Below are 26,539 nucleotides of genomic sequence, written 5' to 3'. Positions count from 1 at the left end.
ATTCTCAACTCCAGGCATTCACTGAGTTTATTAACATCATGAGGTACCAGTCAGTTAGGAGCAGCTTAATGAGGAAGAGTTCTCAAGCTATCAGCATTTTGCTAAGTAAACAAACAGCTGTTGGACGAACAGTGCCTCACAACCCTGGAGCTGGTAAATGGCATCAACACTGTCGCCTGCCCCTGCCGTATTGACTAACTGTGGCTTAACGCTGGCTTGACCTGCAGTGATAACACAGGATTCACTTGACCATCAGAGGTTTTTTAACTGATAATGATTTGATTTTTTTGGTTTATGTAAAGCAGGATTTTCTCGTGTCCTGATCAAGGACAGTATCTTCAAAAGTTACAGCTAAATAAATTTTTCTCCATGAAGTCAAAGCAGTGCATCCCCAAGTCCGTGTTTGAAAGGTAAGTCTGAAAGGGTTATTGCTACTCAGATATACATTGTAATACACAAACCAAATAGGTTAAATTAAGGTGTAAACATACTCTTTGGTTATTAGACTTGAGTTTTGAATTCTTTTTGACAGCATGCCATTAACAAACTGTATTTAGTAGATGAGAAATGTTCAGGAGCCCATAGTGCTGGACTGTGTTCTCTCAAAGAGATATTTGTGATTTTGGACAGACTGGGGTCATTTAACTTATTTGGAGGGGGAAAAAAAACCCAAATCCAACCTGCAGGAATAGTTTTTCTATAGACACGATTTAAGACAAATATTTGCATGGTTTGGATAATGTTATGATGAAAGCTGTCCTTTGAAAACTGAAGCCTTCTACTCCCCCAGTCTTTCCTTCTTATGCATGAAGCCGGTTTATCTAGCAAATTAGAATATTTGGAGAAATTTTTATGGGTTTGGTACAGCATATCATTTGAAGATTTATTTTTGCACTTCTCTCTAAAATGTATTTGAGAAACAGGCATGTTCTGTGTGCAGTAGGTGATGAGGTACGTAATGGGAAAGGAAGGGCAACTAGACTGGGGACAGAGGAACCAGAAGGCAAGGTCTGATTATTTGATTAAAATACTTATTTCCATATATGATTTAATTACTGAGATTCCCTGAGATATTTGTTTCAAATTCAGGTTAAACTGCAGCACTGTAATTAGCAAGAAAGAAGTAGACTCCACAGTCATATATTCGTATAGTCACTTGATAATTTCTTATATTTTTTTATGCAGTATCTGACAGCTAGGTACTTAAATGTTTGTATTCATGCTGTAAGTGTACTTAAGCTTATATTGATTTTTTTCACAGTTATTTATTCCTAGTGGTCTGAAAATTCTTATTTCTAGCTGGAATTATCTATCCTCAATCATAAGTTCATAAGAAAAGTTAGGAGATCTTTACAAGGTCCAATAACACCAGATATTCCTCAGAAGTCATAGCATGGTTTAGGAATGAACCTTCAACATGATACAGTCCCATCCTGCTGCCACAGGCAGGGACACTTTCCACTATCCCAGGTTGCTCCAAGCCCCATCCAACCTGGCTTTGCACATTTCCAGGAATGGGGTAGCTGCTGCTTCTCTGGGCAACCTGTGCCAGGGCCTCACGACCCTCACAGGGAACAATATCTTCTATTATCTAATATAAATTTACCTTTATGTCTGTATCGTGTACTAGAATTGCATTGCAAATGTAATTTTTTTTTAAAAGTAGCGATCGAGGACTTCTAGTGCTCTGTCACTGTATATATATTGAGGGCCGTGCATTAGAAACAGCTGGTTAAATCCACAGATGGTGAATTCATCCCATACTATAAAACACCAGCTCAGTATTTTCTAATCCCTCATGCCATATTCTTGTACGATGTTTGTAATGTATTGATTTGATTGCCCAACCTTAGTGGCTGCGTGTACACGTTGTGAGCTTTAGTTCTGCCTGACCGAGCTGATGGTGGTGGGCAGAGCTGCCGGTTGAGGCTTTGCACATTAACATGTCAGCTTTGGGGCTTCCCGGATTACAGGGCTCTCATTTTCTCATGCTCACACATAGTGCTGCTTAAGGCGAACTCTTCTCCTATAAACCTTTCCTCACTGGTAGAGTGTTTGCTTTCGAGCGTGATCTGCTTACATGTGTAAAGCTCCTAAGAAAACCCCTCAGGGGTGTGTTCTTAGGAAGAGGGGATGTGATAAATACCATATGGTGCACGGGACTCTGGCTCTGTGTTTTTGTCTTCTTTCTTGTAAAGCAAGTGCCTTCAAATGACGGTTTGTTGGCAGTTTGTCTTCACCAGTCGCCAAACTATAGAGACTGATGTGGCAGTTCTCTGTTACTGAGAAACACTGGGGGGGCCGTGAGGGGCTCTCAAGGGCCGTGAGGGCCATGAAGGGACTTTGAGGGGCTCTAAAGGGCCATGAGGGCTCTGAGGGACTGTGAGGGGCTCTAAAGGGCTCTGAGGAGCTGTGAGGGGCTTTAAAGGGCCATGAGGGCTGTGAGGGGCTCTAAAGGGCCATGAGTGCTCTGAGGGTCTGTGAGGGGCTCTGTTGGCCATGAAGAGACTGTGAGGGGCTCTCAAGAGGCATGAGGGCTCTGAGGGACTGTGAGGGGCTCTAAAGGGCCATGAGGGAGCATGAGGGCTGTGAGGGGCTGTAAAGGGCCATGAGGGAGCTTGAGGGACCATGAGGGCTGTGAGGAGCTGTGAGGGGCTCTAAAGGGCCATGAGGGGCTCTGAGGGCTGTGAAGGGACCATGAGGGGCTGTGAGGGGCTCTGAGGGGCTTTGAGCGCCATGGGGGCTGTGAGGGGCTCAGAGGACTGCGGGGAACTGTGAATAACAAAATATTTCAAGAGATTGTGGAATCCATTGGAAAAGCCCGCAGATCCGAATTCGTTGTCTTCTGTTATGGTAAGACTACAGAAAACTGCTGCTGTTGTTTACTGAGGGGATTTTGTCAAAATGGATTTGAAGTTTTAGTGTGCTAAAATGAGTAAATGTCTGAGACAGAAGTGCTGACAAAAATGCTTTTAAAAAACATTAAAAGAATGGGGGAAAGGACAAACTGGTGACAACCTACTGAAAAATTAGATTTGACAAACTGGGAAAGAAAATAGATCTGAGTACTCCCAACTTCTAAGGCTTCTAAGCCTTGTAATATGGTGCTGAATCTTATAAATATTTTGTGGAACCAGTCTCTGGTTTTTGTATGGGAATTTTTATATGAAACATCTCAGTTGCTGAATTACACTTTATGTAGATAAGAAGTTCATCGTGTGCGTTATGATCGATATTCGGGTGTGTGGAAAAGTGTTTTGAAGTGATGTACGTTGCAGTGATTTGATTATGAGGTAACAAAATTACGAATCAAGGAAATGAGAATCTACTTGGAAAACACTGCTCGTGTCTTCTCAGCCAGAAACAAATGGCATATAGTTGTGTGGGCTTAGCTACAACCTGAACTTCCAGCAATAATGGAGATGTCACCATTTTTAGCCTTGTTATTCTGCGTGAAAGGAAAACAAGCAATGATTGATACATTCCTAAGAACCCAAAGCTGTAGGTGGTAATTTGTTGTATCATTCTTTCTTAACCTTTTAAAAGTATAAAACAGATGATTGTAGCTTTGCTGTGGTAAATTATTGTTGTAGTTGTAAAGCATGAAAAAAATGGGAGAAAAGAAGGTAAAATGTGTGTATTATTGAGGGCAAAGATGCTTGTCCCAACCAGAGTGTCCAGATTTACCCCTTATACGCTCAGATGTTTGTTCTTGGGTGATATTTTTACTAAGACAATTGATTTTTTCCAAGAATATTTAAACATTAAAATATAATTTGGTGTCTTTATGAGCACATCCTCATCCCAGGAAAGGGTGCAGTGTTAACAGCTACCTTTATTCTTCAAAGGGAAATTTCAAGTTCCTGTCAAAATTTGCACGGGCATCAAATCTCATCCAAATGCTCACCTGACTGAGGCCTGCAACTATCCAAAAGTTTTGTCACTGTAAATTCCTGCGTTCCCTTGCCTTTCCCCTTGCTGCATGTTTAGAAAGATGGTCTGTTTTCCTAACAGTAAAAGATGTGGAAAATGTGCTGAAGTTTGCTGAAAGGAATTTAAAAGAGAATATTTTTGTCTTGGCACGTAGCACAGTTGTAAGAAGGATCATTTTGATGACATCCATCTGTTGCAGATTAAAATAGGTTGGAATCGGGGATTGTGAAGTGAGTTAGTGCAGCATGATAAGCAGGGTGACTGAAATAAATGCATTGGAATGGATTGGGCAACGGAAATAAGTGGCTGGAAGTGGGAGGCTTTTAGGATAGTCTCATGATGTGGAAGAGCGGCTCTGCCCGACGTCAGTGACAGGGAGGTGGGATTGGTTGAGAACATGCTTGGCCGGAGGCGTTCGGGTGGAACGGCGAGTCCCGGTCCAACGGAGCGCGGGCCATCCTCTAGCTCGGGGCTCACCCCCCCGCAAACAGGCTCTTGTGCTGCTTTACCTGCTCCTCGCCATCACTCCCACTGGCGTGATTGAGCTGTGACAATTGTTGCTGTCCTGGTACACGTTCCCAAATGCTTATTCTGTGTACTCCTTGCTTCTGCTGCACGACTTGGGTTTGTGTCCTGGTTTCCGGTGTCTTAGTGGCCAGTTTGGCTGTGTGGGGAAACATCCAAATCTGGGCTTGTTTCAAGCAGCCAATGTCGTTTTGTGTCGCACTCATAGACAAAGGTAAGAGGGCGGAGGCGTTCCACACTCTGTTGCTTAACAGGACATCCCACAACCTGGCTGAAAAATGAAAGCGTATTTTTTAGGGTTTTTAAACCATTGTTAAATGTATGAATGTAGGCAGTTTAGGAGTGGGAATATTTACAACATGATCCTGGGTTTAGATACTCAGCCTTGAGTACTTCATCCGCTTTGTTCTGAGGTTAGCTGCATGTGCAGTGCTGCCCACTTTGAGCATATATATCTAAAAATAATATATCTAAATTTGTGAATAACATCTATACAGATCTATAAATAACGTACATAAAATACATTAATAATATATAAAGTTATATAGAAAAAGAGATCATATATATATGTGATTCCCCAGAAAACTATAGTTAGCAAGTTGATGCACTTATTTTTCTCTTGTTGACAATATCAGTTACTATGATTTATGGTTGGTTTTTAATTTTTTTTACAGTTCTTGCTAAATTTTGAATGCCAGCAATTATTGCTCTATTTTGCTCACTTTGACAGGTTTGTGGTTCTTTTGTGTCATTATTGCCTAATTTAAATATGCTAATTAATGCAGATATAATTTGAAGTCAGTTATTTCACAGTTTTATCCTCCTGCAGCATATAATTTGGAAACCTTTCACCACTGAGGAAGTTCCACTCTTGTTCAAGCAGGGGCTGATTGGGGAATTTTTTTTTTTCTTCTCTTTTTACAGTCTGACAGCAATGCAAGCTTTCTCCGAGCTGCCAGAGCTGGCAATTTGGACAAAGTAGTGGAATACCTGAAAAGTGGAATAGACATTAACACCTGTAATCAGGTAAGATATTTGAAGGACAGAAGTTTGCAAGAGTGAATTGCAAGGAACATGGGCACTATAGAAATACTGTTTATCTCTTTATCCCCCGGATGTGTTGTGCTTAGCCCACGGATTTTCCTTAGCCATCCCACCTGAGGCACCTGATCCCCTGAGAGCTCAGGTCTGGGAGTTTGAGGGTTCCCTTGCTATTTCTGTGTGATCTCAGGGGGGAGGTAAGCACTTGAGTAGGTGTAGTTGTAGCTGCTCAGATAACTCGTGTCCAAGGAGATTAAAGTCTTGTCACTCACCTGCACTGGGAGTGCAGTTCTGGTTACTCTAGGGTGGCTAAAGGGGTAGCCATGGGCTTTCACCTCGTTTCACAAAACTATATGTGTTTTTATCACTCATCAATAGTACCTATAACGTAACATTAAAGGTACTTAAATGTTGTGCTTAACACACTGTCTCCCCTTTCGGGAAAGTTATTACTGCTGTAAAAATACACTGTTAAAGTTCCACCACTGATATGACTGTAATGTGATAGAATGTTTTGGCTTGGCTCTTTTGTAGGTTTGTCATATAAATCCAATTACTTTGGCTTCATAGCTTAGGGACCTACATTTGCAACATTTCTTTAAGTGACTAGAACCATCAAATTTAATAAGACTCTAACTGTGACGTGACATAAAATAAATATGCAGATAAGTGTCTGCATCAGTTCTGAGAAGTGTCTTGCCTTTCTAGTGAAATCACTGCAGTTTCTTCGATGGGGAATTTGACAGCTCAGGCTTTAGGGTGCCCAGCTTTCCCCTATCTCTTAGCCAGATTTGATCAAAGTGACCACTGACTGGACAATGGCAGTGCCATTTGGAAGTCAAACCCTAGAATTGTGACCACTATTTCTTTTGGGAAAAAAAGAGTAAATGGAAGAATAAGAAGTGAAATAATCTAAAGTATTTGGAGCCCTCACTGTCCCTGCTGAAGGAAAGCTGCAGATGAATAAAGTAGGTGTGTGTAAAATGGAAGCTAGGGCACAGGAGTGAGTGGATCTGTTGGCTGTGCCAAGGAATTTAATGATGAGGAGGAGGATCAGAGCTGGGGCTTTTCATGTTCTGCTTATTGAAAACGTATAGAAAGGTTCTTGTCTTACTGTCTGGGAGAAGGTTTCCTTTACAAGACTTAGTGTCAAGGAAAAACTTCCTGAGTTATATGTGACATGACCTGGCAAACTTCAAGTTGCCCAGGTAGGAGAGAGTAAAGCTAGACTCAAGTTCTTACATTCAAATAGATCCAGCAAGTTTTCCATCTTTATTTTAAGCACCAATATTAACAAAGAGATTCACCCCCAGGACAGAGCACAGTTAATATGATCATTACTTAGGAACATTACAAGGTTTTTTCCCAGCGTTTATATTCTCATGTTGGTTATGAGATGAATATGACAAAGGTTGCTGCAGATTTATCTGCTGTGGAAAGTGCTTCCCACCTGCAGCTGGTGACACAGCTCCTCTTGCACTGTGTAGGTGAGATCAGAGCTTTCACCATCCACTGAGCACAGCCAAGCACTTCAGATTCCAGTTCTGGTGCCATATAAAATTGCTTACGGAGATTTCTGATAACTAAGACCCTTAGTGCTTCCGCTGATTAAGCATCACCGGTGTATTGTGAATTCTAGTGGGAGTGGGAGCAGACTCCCTCTGCTAGAGGTCAGGGAATACTGAGTAAGCCATCACAGCTACTACTGCAGCCTTCAAGTTATTGCTACTCCTTCTTCTCCTCCTCAGAGTTTGACAGGGGTGTCCGTGTCATTGTGTTCCAGCTGTCTAAGGGGAGAAGCAAACACAGTCTGTGCAAAATGCAGGGGTGTATTTTATTTTTAAGAGTGAGATATCTCAATGCTCTTTTAAAAATGAAGCCTTCTATGTGCAGGGTATTTTTTTTTTTCAGAATAATGCTATTTTTAGACTAGATCCCATCTGAGAAAACCATACATAATGTTAAATATAAGCTTTCCTGAATGGAGAGAACACCCGGAGATTCTTTCTTGAGTTTCAATGTTTGGTTTGTTTTTTTTTTTTCAGATCCTGGGTTTTCAGAGTGGTATGTCTTTATAGATAATCAAAGTATTTTCCCAATGTAACTCTTACCAAGATATGATGGAGCTTAATGTTTCTGGATATACTGAACACAGAGAGTGGTTAATAATACAGTTATATAGTTAATAATTAGATATTACTTAAATATGCTTCACTGAATGCTCCCTTCATAACAAATTCACTTATTATGGAATTACTTACTTTAATCTGAATTCAAGTACTCTCATCTATTCTGAAAATCATAAATCAATTCTGTTTATTTCTGGAGAGAGTAGAAATGTCAGGGGACAAAATTCCCCTGTTTTAAGAAGAGTCCCTTACAAAAAAAAATCCAATTCCTGGTATTTTATAGGACAGATAACCGATAGTCATGGGAAATCTCTGATTCCTTTAAAGCTGTTTTTCCTATGTTACAGATATAGTTTTTTAGGATGTGGTTATTGTTTGTAGTTAATGTAGCAAGAGAAGACAGCTTGCTTCTGTATCATGTTCAAAATGTTGATTAGCAAAACGAAATTAAATCTTACACTGTGCGTTTGGTGCAGCCCAAGGTTCCAGCAGGAGTTAGACCCCGAAGTCTGACCGTTCTGGGAGCTCATCAGCTGCCTGCTGAAACTGAATTGGGGATCCAAAGGCAACATAGAGTAACATTGCTCCATCTTGTCCTTGGAGACCTGTCCGTTTTCAAGGTGATGTCTTGGAAGGAAGGAAATGCAATGGGTGCTGTCGTTTGCTTTGGAAAAGTCTTTTGCGTTCCTCCATGAAGTCTAATGCCTTGAATAGAACAGGATTCAAATATTAGGTAGTTTTGGGGGCCTCCAGCTGCAGGGCTTTTTGAGCTTCCGTCAGTTTGGCTTTTGCTCTCGTTTTGTTGGCTTCCTTTTAATTTAACTGGTCTCTGTTCCTTCAGTGACATCGAGACAGAGCACAGCTGATAATTACTCCCTCCTTCCCTCCAAACAGAAAGGCACTGCCTCTCCCAGCAGTGCCAGCTATAGTCTGAAGGAGCACTGTAGCATAATGAGGGCAGCAGCACCACATTTGATGTCACTTAGGGGGTTAATTCAATTTCTTGACTTCCTAGACTATTAGGCAACATAAAGTGAGAGTTTTCATAACCTGATAATGTTTTTCTTTTTTTCCCACTGTCCACTTAATTTCTTCGTGGTATTTTTAGGAAAAACTTCCACAAACCTTCGGACTTCAGAAAGCCAAGCCCAGCTCTCTAATGTGCCCTTTCCCAAATCTTTCTTGAAAAGAGGTTGCCACATGTGCTTTTTACTTCCCCGAGAGATTTATTCGGAGAAGAGACTTTGCAGAGCCATCTATTAAAGAGAGAAAATTATTTGAGTTTAACAAAGACTATGATACTGCTTTTTAGTTTCTGCCTCTGCTGGCAAAAGGAGTTAGCACCACCATACAGAGTTAGTCACAAAAGCTTTTTAATTTTCATTGTGTTTTGAAGTTATGCTTTACTGTTGGACTGTTTTCATAGAATTTTTTCCCCACTTCTTTCAAACACTTTTTTTCCCCCATCTCTACGTTTTTATGTTCTTTATCATCCTCACTGAGTCTCACCAGCAGAAGGTGAGTCGAGCTTTCTAGGACTGGCAGGTTATTGTCTATACCTGTCACTTAGAGCTGAGCTTAGAAGGGAGGGTGTAAAACCCCACAGAGCGGTGACTTGGCTGATGTAAAATGTCCTTGGAGCTACAGGTTGATCTGGTGCTCTGCCAAGACACTGCTTTTCCATGGTGTCAGTTTGCTTTGGCACAATAGGGTTAGGTGGGAATAGGAGAAGCTGTTGGATCTGGGTGGTGTCCTGGAAGGAGTAAATGGCACAGGAGGATTGATGCTGAACCAGGCATTGATGAAAGAGCCTCCATTCCATGAGGATCGCTCCATGAGGCAAATGAGTACAAAGGCAGAGGTAGCAGGGACTTTTTTGGGTGATTTCCAGACAAGAGCAGTGATGGTGCCTGTCTTATTGGGAATAAGTGACTGACTTTGGACTGGCTTTAAAAAGGCTGGTCATTTTTAGGACGTCCAAGAAATCTCTGGACTTTTCCAGTGTGGTGAAAATACCTGGGGTGGCACTGCAGGAAGTCCTGTGAGCAGTTGGTGGTATGTGAACATGTTTGTAGCACTCCATGGGATACACAGCATTGACGTCTCTGCCTCAGTGGTAGAGGAGGGAGAGAATTGAGGGAATCAGGCACTGCAAGGAAACACTTGGAAACAAGAACCAGCTTGGAAGGCTCCGTATTATGTTACTTTATGAGAGTTAAAACTACCAAGGAGTCTCCAAAAGAATGGCAGTTATGGCCTATGCAGGCTTTGTCCTTATGCTGCACAGTTTTCCGTAGCAGACAACTAATTTCACCCTCCCCAACTGTTTGGTGGGCATGGGAGAGAAAAAGGGACGTGTCAGAAACCTTTGTTGTTCTGAACTACAAAAATCCATTTGACAGGAACAGAGGAGTTGCAGTGATTAAATCTGAGATTCCATCATCAGAAGCAGCAGGGATCAGCCACGTGGGCTGGGAAATAATTGCAGCATTGGTTCTGATTAGGGAGAAACAGAACAAAAGTTGCTTTAAGGCTTCAGTTGTGCTGGTCCTCAGCATTTAAAGTGCAGGGCTTGCTACTGCTTACTCCAGCTTGCTTTATTTAAGGAATTATGGAATTTGAATGTCTATAGTACTATTTTTAAGCTAGAGTTTCTTCCTATAAGCTTTTTACTGGACCTCAGCTATTAATTTTCTTCATGTTTTAATGAATTAAAGAGAAGTCCTATGTTGCAAAGAAACTCTATGCAGCAATATCAACTTTCAGGTGCTTAATATGTGGCATCAGCAGATATGTGTCTCAGAGGTAGGAATACAAGTGTTTTAGAAGCTTAAGCACTGGGACAAGCCTTGCTCTCTCCATATTTTGGTACATGGTAAACTAAAACAGAAGCTTATCCTCACCCTTTTGCATTCAGAAGTGTTTATGGGTCATGAATTTTGCAATATCTCTGCTGTTTGTGGACTTCAGTTTGTTCCCAAGGAGTGAAGAAGGTTAATAACATGTCGCCGCAATACATCAGCTGTGTACACTGTGAGGAGGACAAGCTGCCCTTCGTATTCCCGTGGAAAGTGTTGATGACAGAATCTGTGAGATCAGATAGGGGAACGGGTCTTTGTTCTTAAAAAGTGAGGAGAACACTGTGTTTCCCCACAAAATAGTATTTCAAAGCTCTCAGCCACTGTAGAGTAATTAGGGTTAGTTGATACTCAGCTGAGATTAAAAACCAAGAAAGATCAGAGCTTTTTGAAACATGTCCAGGCTGCAAAATATTCCCTGACATGTGCAGTATTCCTTGTTCTGGTGCTTACGGTGAACCTCACCACGTATTTTTGGCTAAGGATTTATCCTTTACCAGGGCATAGCGCTACTGCTACCCCTGGGCTCTGCAGCTCCATAGTAAGAGTGTTTCCTCTGGAGTCAGGATGTTCTGGTTGCTGCAGCTTTTCCCACATAATGGGGTTGATCCCGCATTTGTCATTAACATTTCCTAACTACCAGGCTGCAGAAGGGTGTTCCTCTGCTTTTGGCAGCCTGGGACTGTGGCCTTTCTTTAGTTCCTTTGCTTTTCTCCTAGTTCCACTTCTGAATTTGACCACAAAATCTGCCTGTACTGCTTACATGGATGTGGAATTAAATGGAGTTAGTGCAGAAATGCATTTGGATTGCTGTGTCTGAAGCCATTGGACCCACTCCCGTCAAATGCCTCCTGTGAAGTGCTAAGTGCTTTAAAATCCCACTGGGAATTACAGGCTTGAACTGCCTCTCTAAATGGACAAATAAAAGCCAGAAAGTTGCTTGTTCATTTCACATTTGAAATGACTCTGAACTGCTCAGAGACAAGGAAAGTGGTAAATTTACACAGTGCTGAATTTGCTGCTGGTTGCTCAAATACCTGAGTATTGCTCCTGATGTCTGCAATATGGAAACCAGTAGAATGCTGGAGGGAATAGCAGTATTTGTCGCTGTCACCTGCCTGATGTAGCATGAAAAATACCTTAGGATTGTGAAAAACAGGTTGGCAATTCAGCTACAATAGACTGCAATTTTATTTTTTTTCCCTTGGGTGGAATGGGGATGCTAGGAAGAAGGAGATCAAGTTTCCATGGCAGGAATTTATATGAGATAAAGTATCCTGTTCCTGTTTAATGTGGATAGGATTTAGATGCTGACTTTCTTAGGTTATTTTTTCAACAATCCTAGCTTTTATTTCATTAATTTTCTTTTCCTTTTTTGACTGAGATGGCAAAACGTCAAAAGCTTAATGAAGACTTGCTCATCAGACACCAGCAGAGGTACCAGATCAAGGATCAGTTTGGAAGTCAAAAGTGGTCAACAGCTCTTTTGGCCTATTTGTGCTTTTGGGTTTCTATTTGATACCAGTTTTCCCAGAGGAGAGACCAGGGTTCAGGACAGCTGTGTCAGCATGGAAGAACCCTGACTGAGTAAACATATCCTGTGTAAATTTGGCTAAGTCCTGTGATTTCTCAGTATTAATAAAACCTCAGTAGGGCTGGATAAGGTTATGATAAAGTGAGGTAGAAAAATCACTCAAGTTTTGAAATACCGGGCTCCATGGAGATGCCCAAGGTAGTAGTCTATGGAAATGGGAAGCTATTAGAAAATAAGGAATCTTTTCTGGATACTCACAAAATACAGTTTGTTTTAATGTATTTGTTACTGTGAGAAAAATGTTATCGGGGAAGTTTGTCCCACAGAGCCTTGGCTTAAACAGCCATGTCCAAAGTATCTGACTTATGCAGACAGTCAGCTAAGAGATGTAATAGTATTCCAGCTCCTAATCTTCTCCTTATCCCAGGGTGAGGTAGGAATGTGCATCTGATATTTGTAATGGATCTGGCCCTTGTGCTTACAGAATGGACTCAATGCTCTGCACCTGGCAGCCAAAGAGGGCCACGTGGGACTGGTACAGGAATTGTTGGAAAGAGGCTCAGCTGTGGATTCTGCCACTAAGGTAATTCATGCACGTCTGTAAGTTTATTCAATACATGTGAGAAATACAGAAAAAAAACCAAAAAGTACAAAATAAGAGAATAATATAATTACTGCACTGATATTTAAACTGTTATTTCTGTTACGGCTGGGGAGTCTCTGCTGAAGTTCACTGGAAGTAAGTGAAGAGGAAAATATAATTTGTACTGTAATAGAGGGGAAGCATTAGAAGTTTTTAGCAATGCCAGATTTTCCTTATTTCCAGTGACAGGTTATCTGTATTTTAAGGAGAATTAGTATAGCTCCAAGTAGTAGATTTTTTCAAATTTGTGAAAATCTGTAAACTGACTTCATCATATCTGGAGTCTTTTCATCCATGGGCACAAAGGAAAGAACACCCATGGGATAAGTTGTTTTTCCTTCAGCCTTTCCTCAGGCAGGCACATGCACACGAATGCTATAAAAAACTGCTGATTGAAATGATTCCTGAACAAGGTTAATGGTAACTTGCATTTTCCACTTCCCTCTAACAGAAAGGGAACACAGCCCTGCACATTGCATCCTTAGCAGGACAAGCTGAAGTTGTCAAAGTTCTGGTGAAGGAAGGAGCCAATATTAATGCACAATCTCAGGTATGGTGCTCTTGTCCCTTCTCAGTTCTGAAAGTTATTTGGTGAGCTTTTATAAGATAGATCTGTGATATTAGGCACTGCTTCTAAACATCCAAGCCTGAAAAATCAAGCAAATGGTGGCATTCTTTGGTAAGTAGAATAAAAGTAAAAACTGAATTGAAGTCATTATGTGCTCATTGTGAGATACCGGAACTCGTATTGTTGGTGACTGAAAAAATTCTGAAACAATTTATTGAAGCACACTAGGAGTTCCTAAAATATTTCCAAGTGTCTAAATATTATGTGTGAGTGGTATCTGGTGAGCAGTAATGAAGATAATTTCTCAAGGGCTTAATTTGTACAATTGCTTTTTATGGTTATTTTTTGGTAAAAGTTTGCAGATAACTTACTCCAGGCTTCCAGACACTTTCTTTATGTGATCAGAAAGAATTTCCATCAAAAGTTTGCAATGTACATTTGAACTGGGGAAAATCACCTTGTCCTGGCAGGGAAACCAAGTGTAAAAGTGGCACTCTTATTTCCACTGACATGAAACACGTCTCGTCTTCCAAAACACACCAGAGGATGGGGTGATGTCCCCTACCTATGATTTCCTTTGATTAGGGTTAAGAGCCATTTCTCAAATAAATAATTTGGTTAATGTTTGTAAACGCTGCCTTAATTATAGCAACTGTCTTTAGCTATAAGGGGCTGAACAGATGATATAGATGATAAAGAAACCACATCTTTCTGAGGTACCTGGCTGGTGACATCCTCAAAAAAATTTAAATTTTCCTAGCACTGGCTCCACACCTTGCTTGCCCAGACCTGGGAAACTGGGACCTGGAGGGTCTCCTGTTGTCTGACATTACAAATTCACCATGGACCAGGGTAAAGTAAGTAGAGAGCAGGAGATGAACAAGCAGCTTTACAAAATGAATGTTTGTCTGTACCTTTAGCACATTTTAAGACAAGAGAAAGCAATTGAAAAAAACTTTAAGCTGCCTGACTCCAAGATTTTAACAATGTGTTCTCTATTACGCTTTTTGCACCAAAATGACTGAAGAGCTCTCTAAGGACAGCTGATGGTCAGTTGCTCCCCATGCTCTATTCCCATTAAAGATAAGAAACATAATTCCTTCGTTCAAAAATATAGCAAACTCCTTTCATAATGAACAAACTGGATGTTTTCTTCATATGTTTATCAGCCTTTTCATGTAGAAGATAAAAAAGTCTTTAATGTTTTGAGCATGGTAAGAGAAATAATTGTAAAAAACAATACTTTCATGAAGCATTATTCCTCAAAAAGTCTTTGTGAAGGTTTTTCCTTAGGCTGAAAAAATAAATGAGGTTTTCTAAATTAAAAAAAACCAAACCAGAAATTAGAATTGGAAAATGTTTATGTAGTATTCTAGTTTTAAACACATTTATTGTTCTCACTGGATGCTTTGTGTAGTGTACACAGAGCTGTTAACAGGCATTTGCTACTTGACTTAATTGAGTTAATCTGATGGAGGACATTTTCCCCATTACTGCTCACTGGTTGCCTCCAGGCAGGATGGATTGGAACTGCTGGGATACAGATGTCCTGCATTTGTGCCTTGTTGTCTTAATTAAATAAGTCCTGTTGACTTGACTGGGAGCTTGAGTCCTTAATGTGGTGTCATCCAGCTTTGGGGCCTTTGAGTTGTGTCTTTCTGGCCTGCTGTGCTTTTCCAGAAGAGGTGGATGAGATGGATAATAGCTGCTTCAGGCAGGAGATGGTCAAAGGCTCTTGCTGCCACTGCCAGAGGAAACATTCCAGTGGAAGGTGTCCCTTAATTATAAAGTAACTTTTTTGTGCTCCGTGAGTGGAATGAAGCTGATGAATGCTGCCTTTCTGCTTAAGGTTGCATTGACATATCAAGAATCACATATCACAGAAAATGAATGTTAGAGAGAAAAAAACCCCCAGAAACTCCAAAATTAATAAAGAATAGACACATGATTTATGATAACAGATGAAGAAAGGTTCAAGCATACATAACTACAGCTGGTCAAAAAAGAAAAATAGGAAGTTAGAAAAAGGGAAGAAGAATGACTGAACAGAATCTGCTTGAGTTCTCAAATAATAAGGTTTATTTATCTAGAAACATGTCACTTATGGAAAAAAAGGAGAAAAAAATCATATCGGGAAAGAGCTTAATCGAGAAAGTGAGAAATGAACAAAAATACAAATTAAAGGTAAAATGGAATACAAAAGTGAGAAATTATAACTGAAATGCTCAACTTCTCGTTCTTACATTTTCCCTCAATTCCGCTTTTAAAAATAGGTGCCATATTGTCACCTTTAAATTTTTTAGGAGCAGTTGTTGCTATTGAGGGCATATTACATCTTCTCCTTGGTATCTCTGTTATTTCACACTTTATATTTTTTAGGCCCCTGTGAAATGGCATTTGCTGGTAGTGATTTAATGCCAGGAGAGTTACTCCGGTTGGTCCATCACTTCCTCTTTAAAGAATTCAGTACCTGTCAAGGCCATTCTCATTTTCAGTGATGACAAGTTCCCTTAGTGACAAAATTTCTTCTCTGATTGTGAACTGTAGATAAAGGAGTAGTTGCAACTCCAGCTTGTTCAGTTTATTGTTTTTCCTTTCATTTTCTCCATTAAATTGCATAAAAACACTGTCCTTTATCATAACTTATAAGCAATGACATCTGAAACACCACACTCATTTCCTAGTTCCTTGCAACAGCAAAATAACAGAATTATCTCAGAAAATGCTATTAAACCCACTGTAACCACTGGGATTACAGACCCCATCTGTGCTATCTGAGGCCGTTAAGCATTCTGTGCTCTGATTTTATAGATTTTGGGTTTATATTAGATCACTTTGCCCTTCAGTTTCATGTTAGCCTTCAGAGCTGTTATTCTGTTCATCTTCCTCTTTTAAAAACTCTGTTCCTTTTGAGCTAACATGTCATCAGTGCTATTTTTAGAAAAGTAATTTCTATTTTGATGCAAAGCCTAATTGCACAGTGATTACTAATTGAATGACTCCACTTCCAGTTGCATGCGTGCCATTTGAGAGCTCACGTCTTCCTGGAGTGTGTTTCAGGCAAAGGGTGGGACGAGGGCACACCCAGAATGGCCAAAGTTTTACAGGTTGCTGCTATCTCTTGGCTTATTTCCACCAAGAGCTGGACAAGTGTGGAGTGTTTTGGTTCAGTTAGAAGCACTTTTTACTACAAATACTAAATAGTAAATATATTTATATAATGAGTATCTATAAGCCCTTCACTTGATTGACTCCACTCATAGTTCAATGAGCAAATCTAGACAGGTATCATCAGGTGAAAACCTGATTTCTGCAATTTCTCTCCTTGATTTGACCATGATTTTGGTCCCGTGTCGATCTGACCGGGCTGCACTTGTTGATAATGAATGGATGGTATGAACAAGAAGGCACAGTGGGTAATGGACCCACTGGGGCATTGCAGGCTGTTCCTTTGACCTTTGTGTTTCCTTGCAGAACAGAACAAGGTCCATGCCATGGATCGATGCCATCTTCTGTACTATGTATTCACTGGGGTGGGTGATCCTCTAGGTACTTGTGAATTTCAGTGGGAAATTCAGGCCAAGTCTTCAGGGAGCATTGGATTGTTGCATCAGGCAGACCCATGGAAGTGGAGTTGGCCACTCGCTTCTGTCACAGCCACCCACACCCATGCCCCCATGACACACTTTCACTGAGCCTGGTGTTACACTTCTTGCATAGCTGGATCATCTCTTTACCCCAAACTTCTTCTTAGTTGTTGCTTGTGCATTAGAAAAGTACCTACATTTTGTGCTCTTCCTCCCAATGAGATCTACATTTTTGAGATATCAGGAATTCTTACGTGAGTTCTTGAGTTTTTTTTCCAGGTGGAAGAAATATCACCAGACTTAGTGAGTCCAACCCTTTCTTCTGATAAATTACTCTTTGTCCCTGTCACTTTCTCTTTAAGTCATCCTGGACCATCTGACTCAGGTAGTAGAGGCATCAGAGATGTCCGATAACTGGAAATCAGCCTTCCAAATGTGCTGATAGCCTGACTGCAGTAACCCTAATAACTGAGTGTACCTGTAGACTGTCCCTGCAGCAGTGATGCTGAACCGTCCTGACCATGCCTTCCTTGCATCCTGACATTGCTCCATTCCCGACAAGGTCAAGAAAAGCCTCCTGTGGACAGTTGCACCTCCTAGGATGAGGCACTTTGACAAATGCCAAGTGTTTGAGGTATAAAGCTGAAAAGTAGAAGGCAAAATGAGTAAATACAATCTGCTCCTGTTTGGGAACTGTAAGGAAACTGTCATACCTTGGAGTCACCTAAGAAAGAAGTGATTCCCTTCAATTTTAAAATTCCTGCCACTGAATTTACAATGGGATGCGTTCCCCATTAGCACAGGTTGTGTTTTGACCCTTGCTTTGTTTAGGGGCCCTCATGAAAGGAGGAGCTGCCTTTTAATCATCAGATTATTTAAAGTGACCCAGATACAGAGAAGAAGGATTAGATAAATCAGTCCTCCCCCAAGCTGATTTTGTTATTTAAAAGCCCTCCGGTTTCCTTTCCTCGACATCCTGCTCTAAGCGCATTGCGCACATATTAGCCAAGAAATATTTTTGCTTAAATTTGCCCCTGTTATGGTCACCACTTCCTAGGTCAACACACAGGACATGCTGTTGTGACTGCTTGAGCATTCTTATCCAGACTTCGCATCAGATGGAAGCAATCCCTAGAGCGGCACATTTCCAAAAGGAACGATAAGAGCTCCTTGAACGTTCACATTCCATGTTAACCACAAAAGCAAAGGGAGGATTTAGGTGATTCTCAGAGAAGTGATCAGCTTGTCTCTCTCAGGATGCCCTAGGATTTGCTTTACCAGGGATTGCTCCCGCCATGGGTTGTAAGGATAATCTAACCTTTGGAATGGAATACATTTTGCAGAGTATTTGCTACTCCATTATGACAAAAGGTTTTAATTCCACCAAGTGGGTTTTTCTGCTTCTATATCAATATATTTAGAGCGTCAGATTTTTAGCTGCTGTGTATCAAGAGGAGTAATTTAGCTACAGTTTGTCATTGCTAATGTAATAAAGGGTCAGGCCCATTATTTGTTCACTGGAGGGGAAAAAATGGAAGAAGTGCCTTTTAGAGGATTATATGGGTTTTGAGGGACATAAACTAAAGTTGTACATTAAGAAGAATGAAAAAACCCAAATATTTCAAACAACAAAGACTGAAAACCAACTGAAAATATTTACAGTATGTGTCTGAGTCCATTTTACTGTAAAAGTGCTATAAAAGAACGAGTGGTCCAGATGGAAAGATTCTGATTGAAACAAGAAATGTTTTTTTCAGTCAGTAATAATTATTCTTAAAGTGTGTAAGCTTTAGGGGGCTGCAGGAACTCAGCATGCCAGTGGGAAGGGTAAGGGCTTACCAGACCAACACACCATATTTCTCCCCTGCTGGGATGACACAGTGGTGACTGTGAGAACCAGGCAGTGCAAATGCTAGCCATGTATATTTATGAGCGTAGAGATGACTGAGCCACAACCAAATAAATAGAAACATCTTTTTTTTTTTTTGCTTTAACACAATATTGTCTTCCTTCCAGCCCTCAGCCACACACAATAAATGGATACTTTCAGGACTGCTTTTCTCTTAGCATGTTTTGGAAGACAAACCCCAAATGCAGTTTTGGATGAGTGCCCAGATTCAAACCTGAAACTCTTCCCAGACTAAGCCTTTGGACCCTCACCTATGCCCAGTATCAAGGTGGTGTCTTCTTGTGCATGACTAATCTGTTCTCTTCCCATTATTCTCCATCAGCTCCATTTCTATTACAGGCTCCCTTGGTGTAAAAATGCTATTTCCAGGGCATGGAACATCTTGATTCTGCCTGGCTGTGGTTCAGGCTGTTATTACTTTGCTGTCCTTGAGGAAAAAATTGTGGTATTTGAAGCTGCTGAAATAGAATGTTTGTGCTCTTTAAATTCAGCATCTCAGCTCGGAAGTGACTTCAACTCACACTTCCCAAGAGGGGCCTTGCAGTAGGGAGGCAGCAGGTGTCATACACGTAGTGCTGCTCTTGGAGTCCTGGGTGATATCTCATGAATGAACTTGCCAAGTTTGTCACAGCCCAGACAGCATCATTTATCCATAGGCTTTGTCATTATTGCCATGGTGTAAGTATAGAGTGGCAAACACTGTTTATATTATTAGGGAATTAGTGGGACAGCTGAAGGGGTGGTGCTATTTTCAGTGCAGGCTTCTGTGTCGCTACATTTTAAAAAAATATTTATTACAAGTTAGTTTATAATCTGTTGTCTCATCTGTAAATACTATTTTCTTTTCTTTTCTTTTTTTTTTTTTTTTTTTTTTTAACCATTTGGACCAGTGTAGGGACCAGCCTCCCTAAATCCAGTAATTCTTATCTTGTTTCTGGGTACTTTACTCATCTTCTGTGGGACTCCGTGGGCCTCAGCATCTGCCATGTGTGATGGATACAAGAATTGTCACCTCAATGATTGGCTGACACTTGCTGGGGGATTTTACGACAGGTTCGAGTACAGCAGCTTGCTTTCCCCTTAGGGTGTGCCACTTTACATCCAGCATTTCTGTGTGCACAAATACTTACATCTAATCTCTATGTCATCCTCTCTAGCACTTTCTAGCTTTATTATAAAAGGAAATGATAGCCCAGGCAAGTGACTATATAACGTACTGCTCACTTGGAAGTATGGAAGAAAGATTCTGCCCAGAAAACATGTGGTGCTTTGGTCAGAAATCCACAGTATTTCATTCTGTTGTGGATGTATCTAAAAGTGTTTTTACTGAATCTCTCTCTCTTACAGTGTGGGTATAGGAGCTCTTGATTTGAATATTCCCCATCTTTCTTCAGAGTAGCCTACTTCCTGTTGACTATATGGCAAAGTGAGATTCCTTAGGCATCTTAAAATTAGATTATATGAACTTCCCTTTTTCTTATCCCTTTATCTTACACCCTTATCTTCACAAATGTCACAGTTGCTGTTAGATTGAATGTAAATGTAGATGTCACAGTTCAATTATTTATGAGATTTTTTTAATGAAAAAGAGTATGGATTATCTGTGTCATGGAAAAATATAATCTAATGAAAATGACATACGAAGGCAAATAATTGTTACAATTACTGCTACGTTAAAATCCTGGATTTTGATGTAAGCTGAGAGCAACCAAAAAGAGACTCTTAAAAATCGACATAGGTACCTTGATCTATCCTTAATTCACCCTTTTATACAGAGAATCTCTCGTGCTCGGATACAATCCTCTTATGAAGAGTTTATTTATAGACTGGCTGAAAATAATGCTCTGAGCATAATGCACTGAGCAAAGTTCCCAGAATTGTGGTATTAATGGTTCTATCAGGACGTGTACTTTGAATTTAGCTTGCAGATGGCATTTATTTGTCACTCCCATATTTCATTGATTACAATTAGTTTATTGCTTGGATTGTTAGAGGATTTTTCACTGAGTCGCTGAGGATGGAGTCTCAAGGGCTGAGGATGGAAGACACCGCTGGGGCTCATCTTGTCCACCCTCTGCTCAAGCAAGGTCACCCACAGCCAGCTGCCCAGGAACATGTCCTGGTTTTTGAGTATTTCCAAGGATGGAGACTCCACAGCCTCTCTGGGTGACCTGTGCCAGTGCTTGGTCCCCCTCCCAGTAAAAAAGTGTTTTCTTAAGCTCAGTTTGTGCCCACCACCTCTGTTCTTTTCCTTCCCTGCATAACATTGTCCTGTTTGAGAGAGAATAACCTTTGCTGGAGTTATTTTCTCTCCTGTAGAGATTCCTGGCAACTGGGATAAGGGAAACAGTGTCTGCAGGTAGAACTGTTAAGGTGATGTGTAGGTGCCACTGATTTAGACTGGTACTGGTGGAAAGTGGGGAAAACAGGAAGATCAATTCTGTTGCTGAATAAGGATTTAGATCAGAAACTTACTGTTCTTGTTGAAGTTGAGCAATATTCTGAAGAACAGAAAAAAACCCTGGAACAGGTCTTGAACTTGAAGGCCCCCAAATGACCATGATCTTAACTGCATAAAACATTTTAGTATTAGTATTTTATTAGTATTAATATTTATATTAGTATTTTAGCACATGACCATGGCGCACACAGGTCTTCTGATGTGTGTGAGCTGTTTGATGAATAATCTAAGTTTGTCTCAGTTATGTCTCATCCTTAATGTCAATATCTGTTTTTCTTAAGTAAAACTAAGTAGATCTGAGCATTTTGATGTAAGCCATTGCATGAGGTGCCAGTTTTCTTGCCTTTCCTGGTCATCTCTGTCATCTAGTACAGTCTTAAACAGTTCCTAGAGGTTTATAAAATAAAATAGTTATGTTCATCTGGGTTTATGTTGACTAGTTAGTCAAAGGATATGTTGCTAATTCTCATGAAGCCTCTTCAAATAGGCACAGTGTAGAGATTATATATCTCTATTTTCTGTCTTTTCCTTATCAATATGTAAAAAAAGATATATATTTATATATATATGGATATAAGGTGTATGGATACTATAGGTATGTGGACACTAAAGTCCACAGCCAGCAGTTCAGTACTGCATGTGAAGGGGAACCTTAGTTCCTTGAAAGGCTGCCATGAAATAAAACTCCACCAAGCTATAGAACTGCATCAATACTCTAATAATCTCTCTGCTTCTTCAGTCTGTGTTCTTCATTAGGGCTCGGGCACAATTTAATTATACAAATTCTGAGTCATATATAGACTTGCCAATTTGTATTAATAGCTTGAAGAATCATTTGAGAGCTACTCATTTTCTCCAATTAGCCAGTAAATCAGTGAATGTAGCAGAAAGAACAGAGTATGAAATATACTCTGTTCAGTGAGAATTTCTCACTCTGACGTTATATTACAGCAGTAAACATCTTGCAGTACACATTTGTGGGGCTAATGAAATTGGAGTATTCTGTCCTCACCACGAATACTCAGATGAAACAATTGTTGGGAAATGAGTGTTACATATTATTACACAATTAATTTCGATTTTTCAGGTGATGCACCAAACCTAAACATACAGACATAACATGATCGCACAGCTGGGCTTTACAGGAAAGAAGACTGTAGTGCATTTCTCCTTTTCCAGGTCACAGTTGGTATTCTTCCTTTAATTCTGGATAGTATGGGATCCTAAACTGAAGGGAAATTTATTGAAATAAAAAGTGCCCAGTACTGGCCCAATAAAATTGCTGAGTTCTATTCCACATGTTAGGGAGAGAGGTCAGTCTCCCTTGCAGTATGGCCATGGAGAATAATTTCCCATTGTGTCATGGATACAGCAGGAGACACTTTGGGACAGTGAAACAAAAGTCAAGGGAAAATGTTTTCTTTAGTTTGGGGAGCTATGGGATTTTGAGCTTTGAAATATCTCTAGAAGCAGAACAGAGTGCTGAAGCATTGGTGCATAGCTCTTGGCAACTAAAAGATGAGAAACTGGAAAGGGGATTTTAGATTGACAAAAGGAAATGAAGGGAAGGATCTGCTTTTGTGTGGGCATTTCCATTCAGCTGCAGGACTGGCTGAGAGAGAGAAATGCTGTGGAGGAGACAGACAGATCACAGAAACCATGTGGGGTGGGAGGAGGATGGAACACCTGGGGTCCAGTGGCCAGGGGAAAAGGAAGAGCTGCAGCAGGGCTAGCACGTTATCCCACTGTGCACAGCTTTGCCAAGGAGAGCAGGCATATTGGGAATCCTAAAATAGGAGTTTCCTGGCTGAGGGCCAGGACTGTTGCAGTTGGGGACACTGCAATTAGAAACTCTGAAACCAGAGCTTTGCTGAAAGCAGACTTCTCCCTGCCAGCAGACAAAGTCAGGCTTGACCTTGCCAGGGGGAGAAATTCACGGGAATTTTTTCCAGCATGTCTGGTAAAGGCAGTTTTGCATATAAATCTTAGCATATTGTAATTCCCCAAATGAGCCAGATTTCAACAAAATATATACAGTAGTTTTTAGACTATAAATAAAGCCTGAGGGAAAACAAAGAGACGATGACTTTACATGCAAGAATTTTCTTTCTCCTAATTGCTGTACTTTCAGGTGTGATTATAGCACATGTGTGATAGAATGGGCACTCTTCTGGATCTCTGTGTAGAAAAATACTTAGTATTTCTTGGTATTAAAAGGTCATTAAGTCATGTGTGCGTTGTTTATAGTCTCCTAATCCAGGATTTATTGTCCTAGTTCTGTTCCAGAACCAGGGACTTGAATTGATTAAAAAAATTAGATTCTTCAAAGCTTTTAAGCAAATTGATTTTCTGTGGCTTGAAAATTGTCATATTTGCCCAATTTAGCAGGTGTGATCCGTGTAATATTCCGAGCTAGAAGGATTTTACAAACGGTGCGTGTTATGTTTGAGAGATTAACTTCACCATTCAAATGCAGATGAGGCGAGTGGAAAATTTCTATTAGTTATCCCTCATAGTTTGCCACGTTGGTCCTTTCCGGAGTGGGAAGGAGAGCCGGTGCAGTGAGCCAGCTCGGTTACCTGCAGGTTCCTCTGTGCTATTCCCTACAGCTGCAATGGAAAAGAACCCAATCTGTTCCTAATTCCCTCTGCCAGCTCATTCCTCTGTTTAGTAATCCTAATTATGCGGTGAACAGCGTTCCTTCATTTTATGTGATGATGGGATCTCTAATCTCCCCCTCCCTGTTAAGAGCTGTCTGAGGAGCAGCCGGGAGACCAGAGGTCCCTGACTTCACAGCTCCTGCCCCGGGGGGGAAAATGGGAGAGGCTGGCTCTGTGTGCTTCCAGTTTGCTGCCTGGTTTTTGCAGTGATTTGGGAGGAGGGAAGCTGCCCATCAGCCTGACCTTATTGTTTAAGAGGCTTTTCTTGATGTCTAACCTGAATTTTCCCTCCAGCAGCCTTGTAAACTCTGTGCTTTTTTGTTCTAGTCATCATGATCATGCAGAACAGACCTTCACCCTCCCCTTTAAAGACTGTTTTCCTTCACTTTGCCCTTTCTAGCCAGAACACCACCATTTTTTAGGTTTTTCTTGAACAAAGATAGCTTCCCTAAGGAGGTAGATTTTTATGCCAGTGCAAGGGTTGTCTTGATTACAGCAGAATGAGCTGCTTGACCAGTGACCAGTCTCTGTAAGGCTGCTGTGACCTTCAGGGCCTTTTCTGCAGAATTCTTCTCTAACTTGTCATTCCCCGTGTGTATAGTTTATTTTTCCTGCAGTAGTGAAGAAACTTGTATCTGTCCCTACTAAATTACCTTTGCAGGTCTTTTGTCCATGGTTTCAAATGATAATCCTGTGGTGCGATGGACTTGCAGACTATGTTGGTCATGCTGTCTGTGATTATAATAGTCATATAAGAGTCAATCATTTGAGTAATTTCTGAGAATATTGGGTAATAACTGACTCCTGTGCAAAGCCACTCGAAATACATCCCCCAGTTTTGGCATTAAACGGCTGTTAATTGTTCTCTGGGTGCTGTTTTTTAGCTCTATGTCCCAGGATCATCAATGGGAATACCAGAACATTATGCAAAGCAGCATTAAAAGACTTGCTACAAAATATATGACAGTTACCATATGACATCCACAACATAAATTAGGTTTATTGCTTGAACAGTCCTCTACATTTGTAAACACAGAGGGGGGTTGTAAAGATATCAGTTCTACAATCTCTGTATTATCTAGTGACTGAAAAATGAGATTTCATTTCATTGGGAAATTACTGGAATATTTCCGCAGCGGGTTTCCTAGAAAGAATAATATTGGCTTCTCTGAAACAAGGTTTTTAGTTATCATGGTATTTGTATTAATTCCGATTGCTTGTGTGAATGCACAACGCTGTCATTCCGTGTGACAGCACACAAGATAATAAAAAAATCAAATAAATTGCATGTTTGAAGTCTGGTTTATGGTTTCTTTTCTAGTTAAAAGTGACCTTTTAAGCCAGAAGTATAGGTGATTATGTCTTCTTTTGGTACATGGTAATCTACAGAATATTGAAGAATTTTCTAAAGTCTTTGTAGAAATCTTAAAAACTCTTAGAAGTAAATTATGGATTAGACAGACAGCTCGCTTCCATGCCTTTCTTTCCTCAGGATTTTTTTGGTAATTAATTACAAACGTTTGCATTAAATTACTTTAATGTCAAGAAAGAACTTGCATTTCTAACATAGGTTGATTGACTTGGAATAATTTTTTTACTTACTGCTTTATCCAGAGCAAATTCTTTTAATAAATGTAGGTCATTTTAATGTATGTTTTTAATTAAATGATAGCTGAACCTGCTGTATGGTCAGAAATGCAGTTGTTCCTTCGGAAAGCTGGGTTCCTTTATGTTGGATGATTTGCAATGTTTTATGTATTACAAAATTTTATGTAGGATGTTAAACCTTTGCTATCTCTACTCAGCTTGTCAGAAGGTATGGACTTCATGGTCTCCAGGGGATGACGTCTTTGGTTAAGTAAATGTAATAAATGGAGGAAACTCTTGCTTTCCTGTCAGCTTTCATAAAACTTTATTGCCAGCTTTACATCCCTGAGCACTATCAGCAAGGAATAGCTGTATTAATAATTAGTGTGTCCATTGCTTCCTTAAAATATGTCAGAAGAAAATGAGTGTGAAAGCATGCAGTGTTGTGTGGGTTTAAGTGGCACTGAACATGACAGTGTTACATGAAAAATACAAGGCTGTTCTTCTTACATTCAGTTACAAAACGCAAATGCTGTTTATTTATTTGTGGTTCATTATTGGTACATACCCTTTCCACGTGACACGATTTTCTCCTGTGTTCTTCCTAGAATGGCTTTACTCCTTTGTACATGGCAGCTCAAGAGAACCACATTGAGGTGGTGAAATATCTCCTGGAGAATGGAGCCAACCAAAGCACAGCTACCGAGGTGAAGGGGTTTTCTCATATTTTTCTTTGCCTGTGTGTTCAGATCACTTGAAGTCAGGACTGTGTGGGCTGTGTCCAGAGGGCTTGTCAGTGTCAATTGGTATCAACAGGTAGTTGTTAACGAGCTTGGTTGTAGAATCGCAGAGTGGTCTCGGTTGGAAAAGACCTCTAAGATTGAGTCCATCCATTAACCCAGCATGTGGGCCTTGGGATTTTAGTTGAGTTCAGAAGTGATGAGGCTCTCTGTGGTGCTGGGTTCACAGAACCATTTGGGAAGTCACCTACTCCAACCTCCTGCTGCTGTTCCCCTGAGTTACACTGATTCAGGAGCTCTCCTGTGACTTGGTGTAATTTGTGAGTATTCGTTATTGGCTGTGACCAGCGTAAACTGGAAACCA

General features: G+C 40.5%; 1 protein-coding gene across 47 annotated transcripts in view; it reads left to right on the top strand.

The window, feature by feature from the left end:
* LOC116444642 (ankyrin-2-like) overlaps positions 1-26,539 on the top strand; it is a 278,123-nt gene that overhangs the window by 155,740 nt on the left and 95,844 nt on the right. For all 47 annotated transcript variants that reach the window (XM_032110205.1, XM_032110209.1, XM_032110208.1 and 44 more), the window contains 4 exons: positions 5,383-5,484; positions 12,505-12,603; positions 13,115-13,213; positions 26,044-26,142. In XM_032110205.1, coding sequence (XP_031966096.1) covers positions 5,383-5,484; positions 12,505-12,603; positions 13,115-13,213; positions 26,044-26,142 — 399 coding nt within the window. The remainder of the gene's footprint in view (positions 1-5,382; positions 5,485-12,504; positions 12,604-13,114; positions 13,214-26,043; positions 26,143-26,539) is intronic.

This window comes from Corvus moneduloides, chromosome 5, assembly GCF_009650955.1.
Source record: "Corvus moneduloides isolate bCorMon1 chromosome 5, bCorMon1.pri, whole genome shotgun sequence".
NCBI classification, from domain to species: Eukaryota; Metazoa; Chordata; class Aves; order Passeriformes; family Corvidae; genus Corvus; species Corvus moneduloides.
This window is presented reverse-complemented; position numbering and strand designations above follow the sequence as displayed.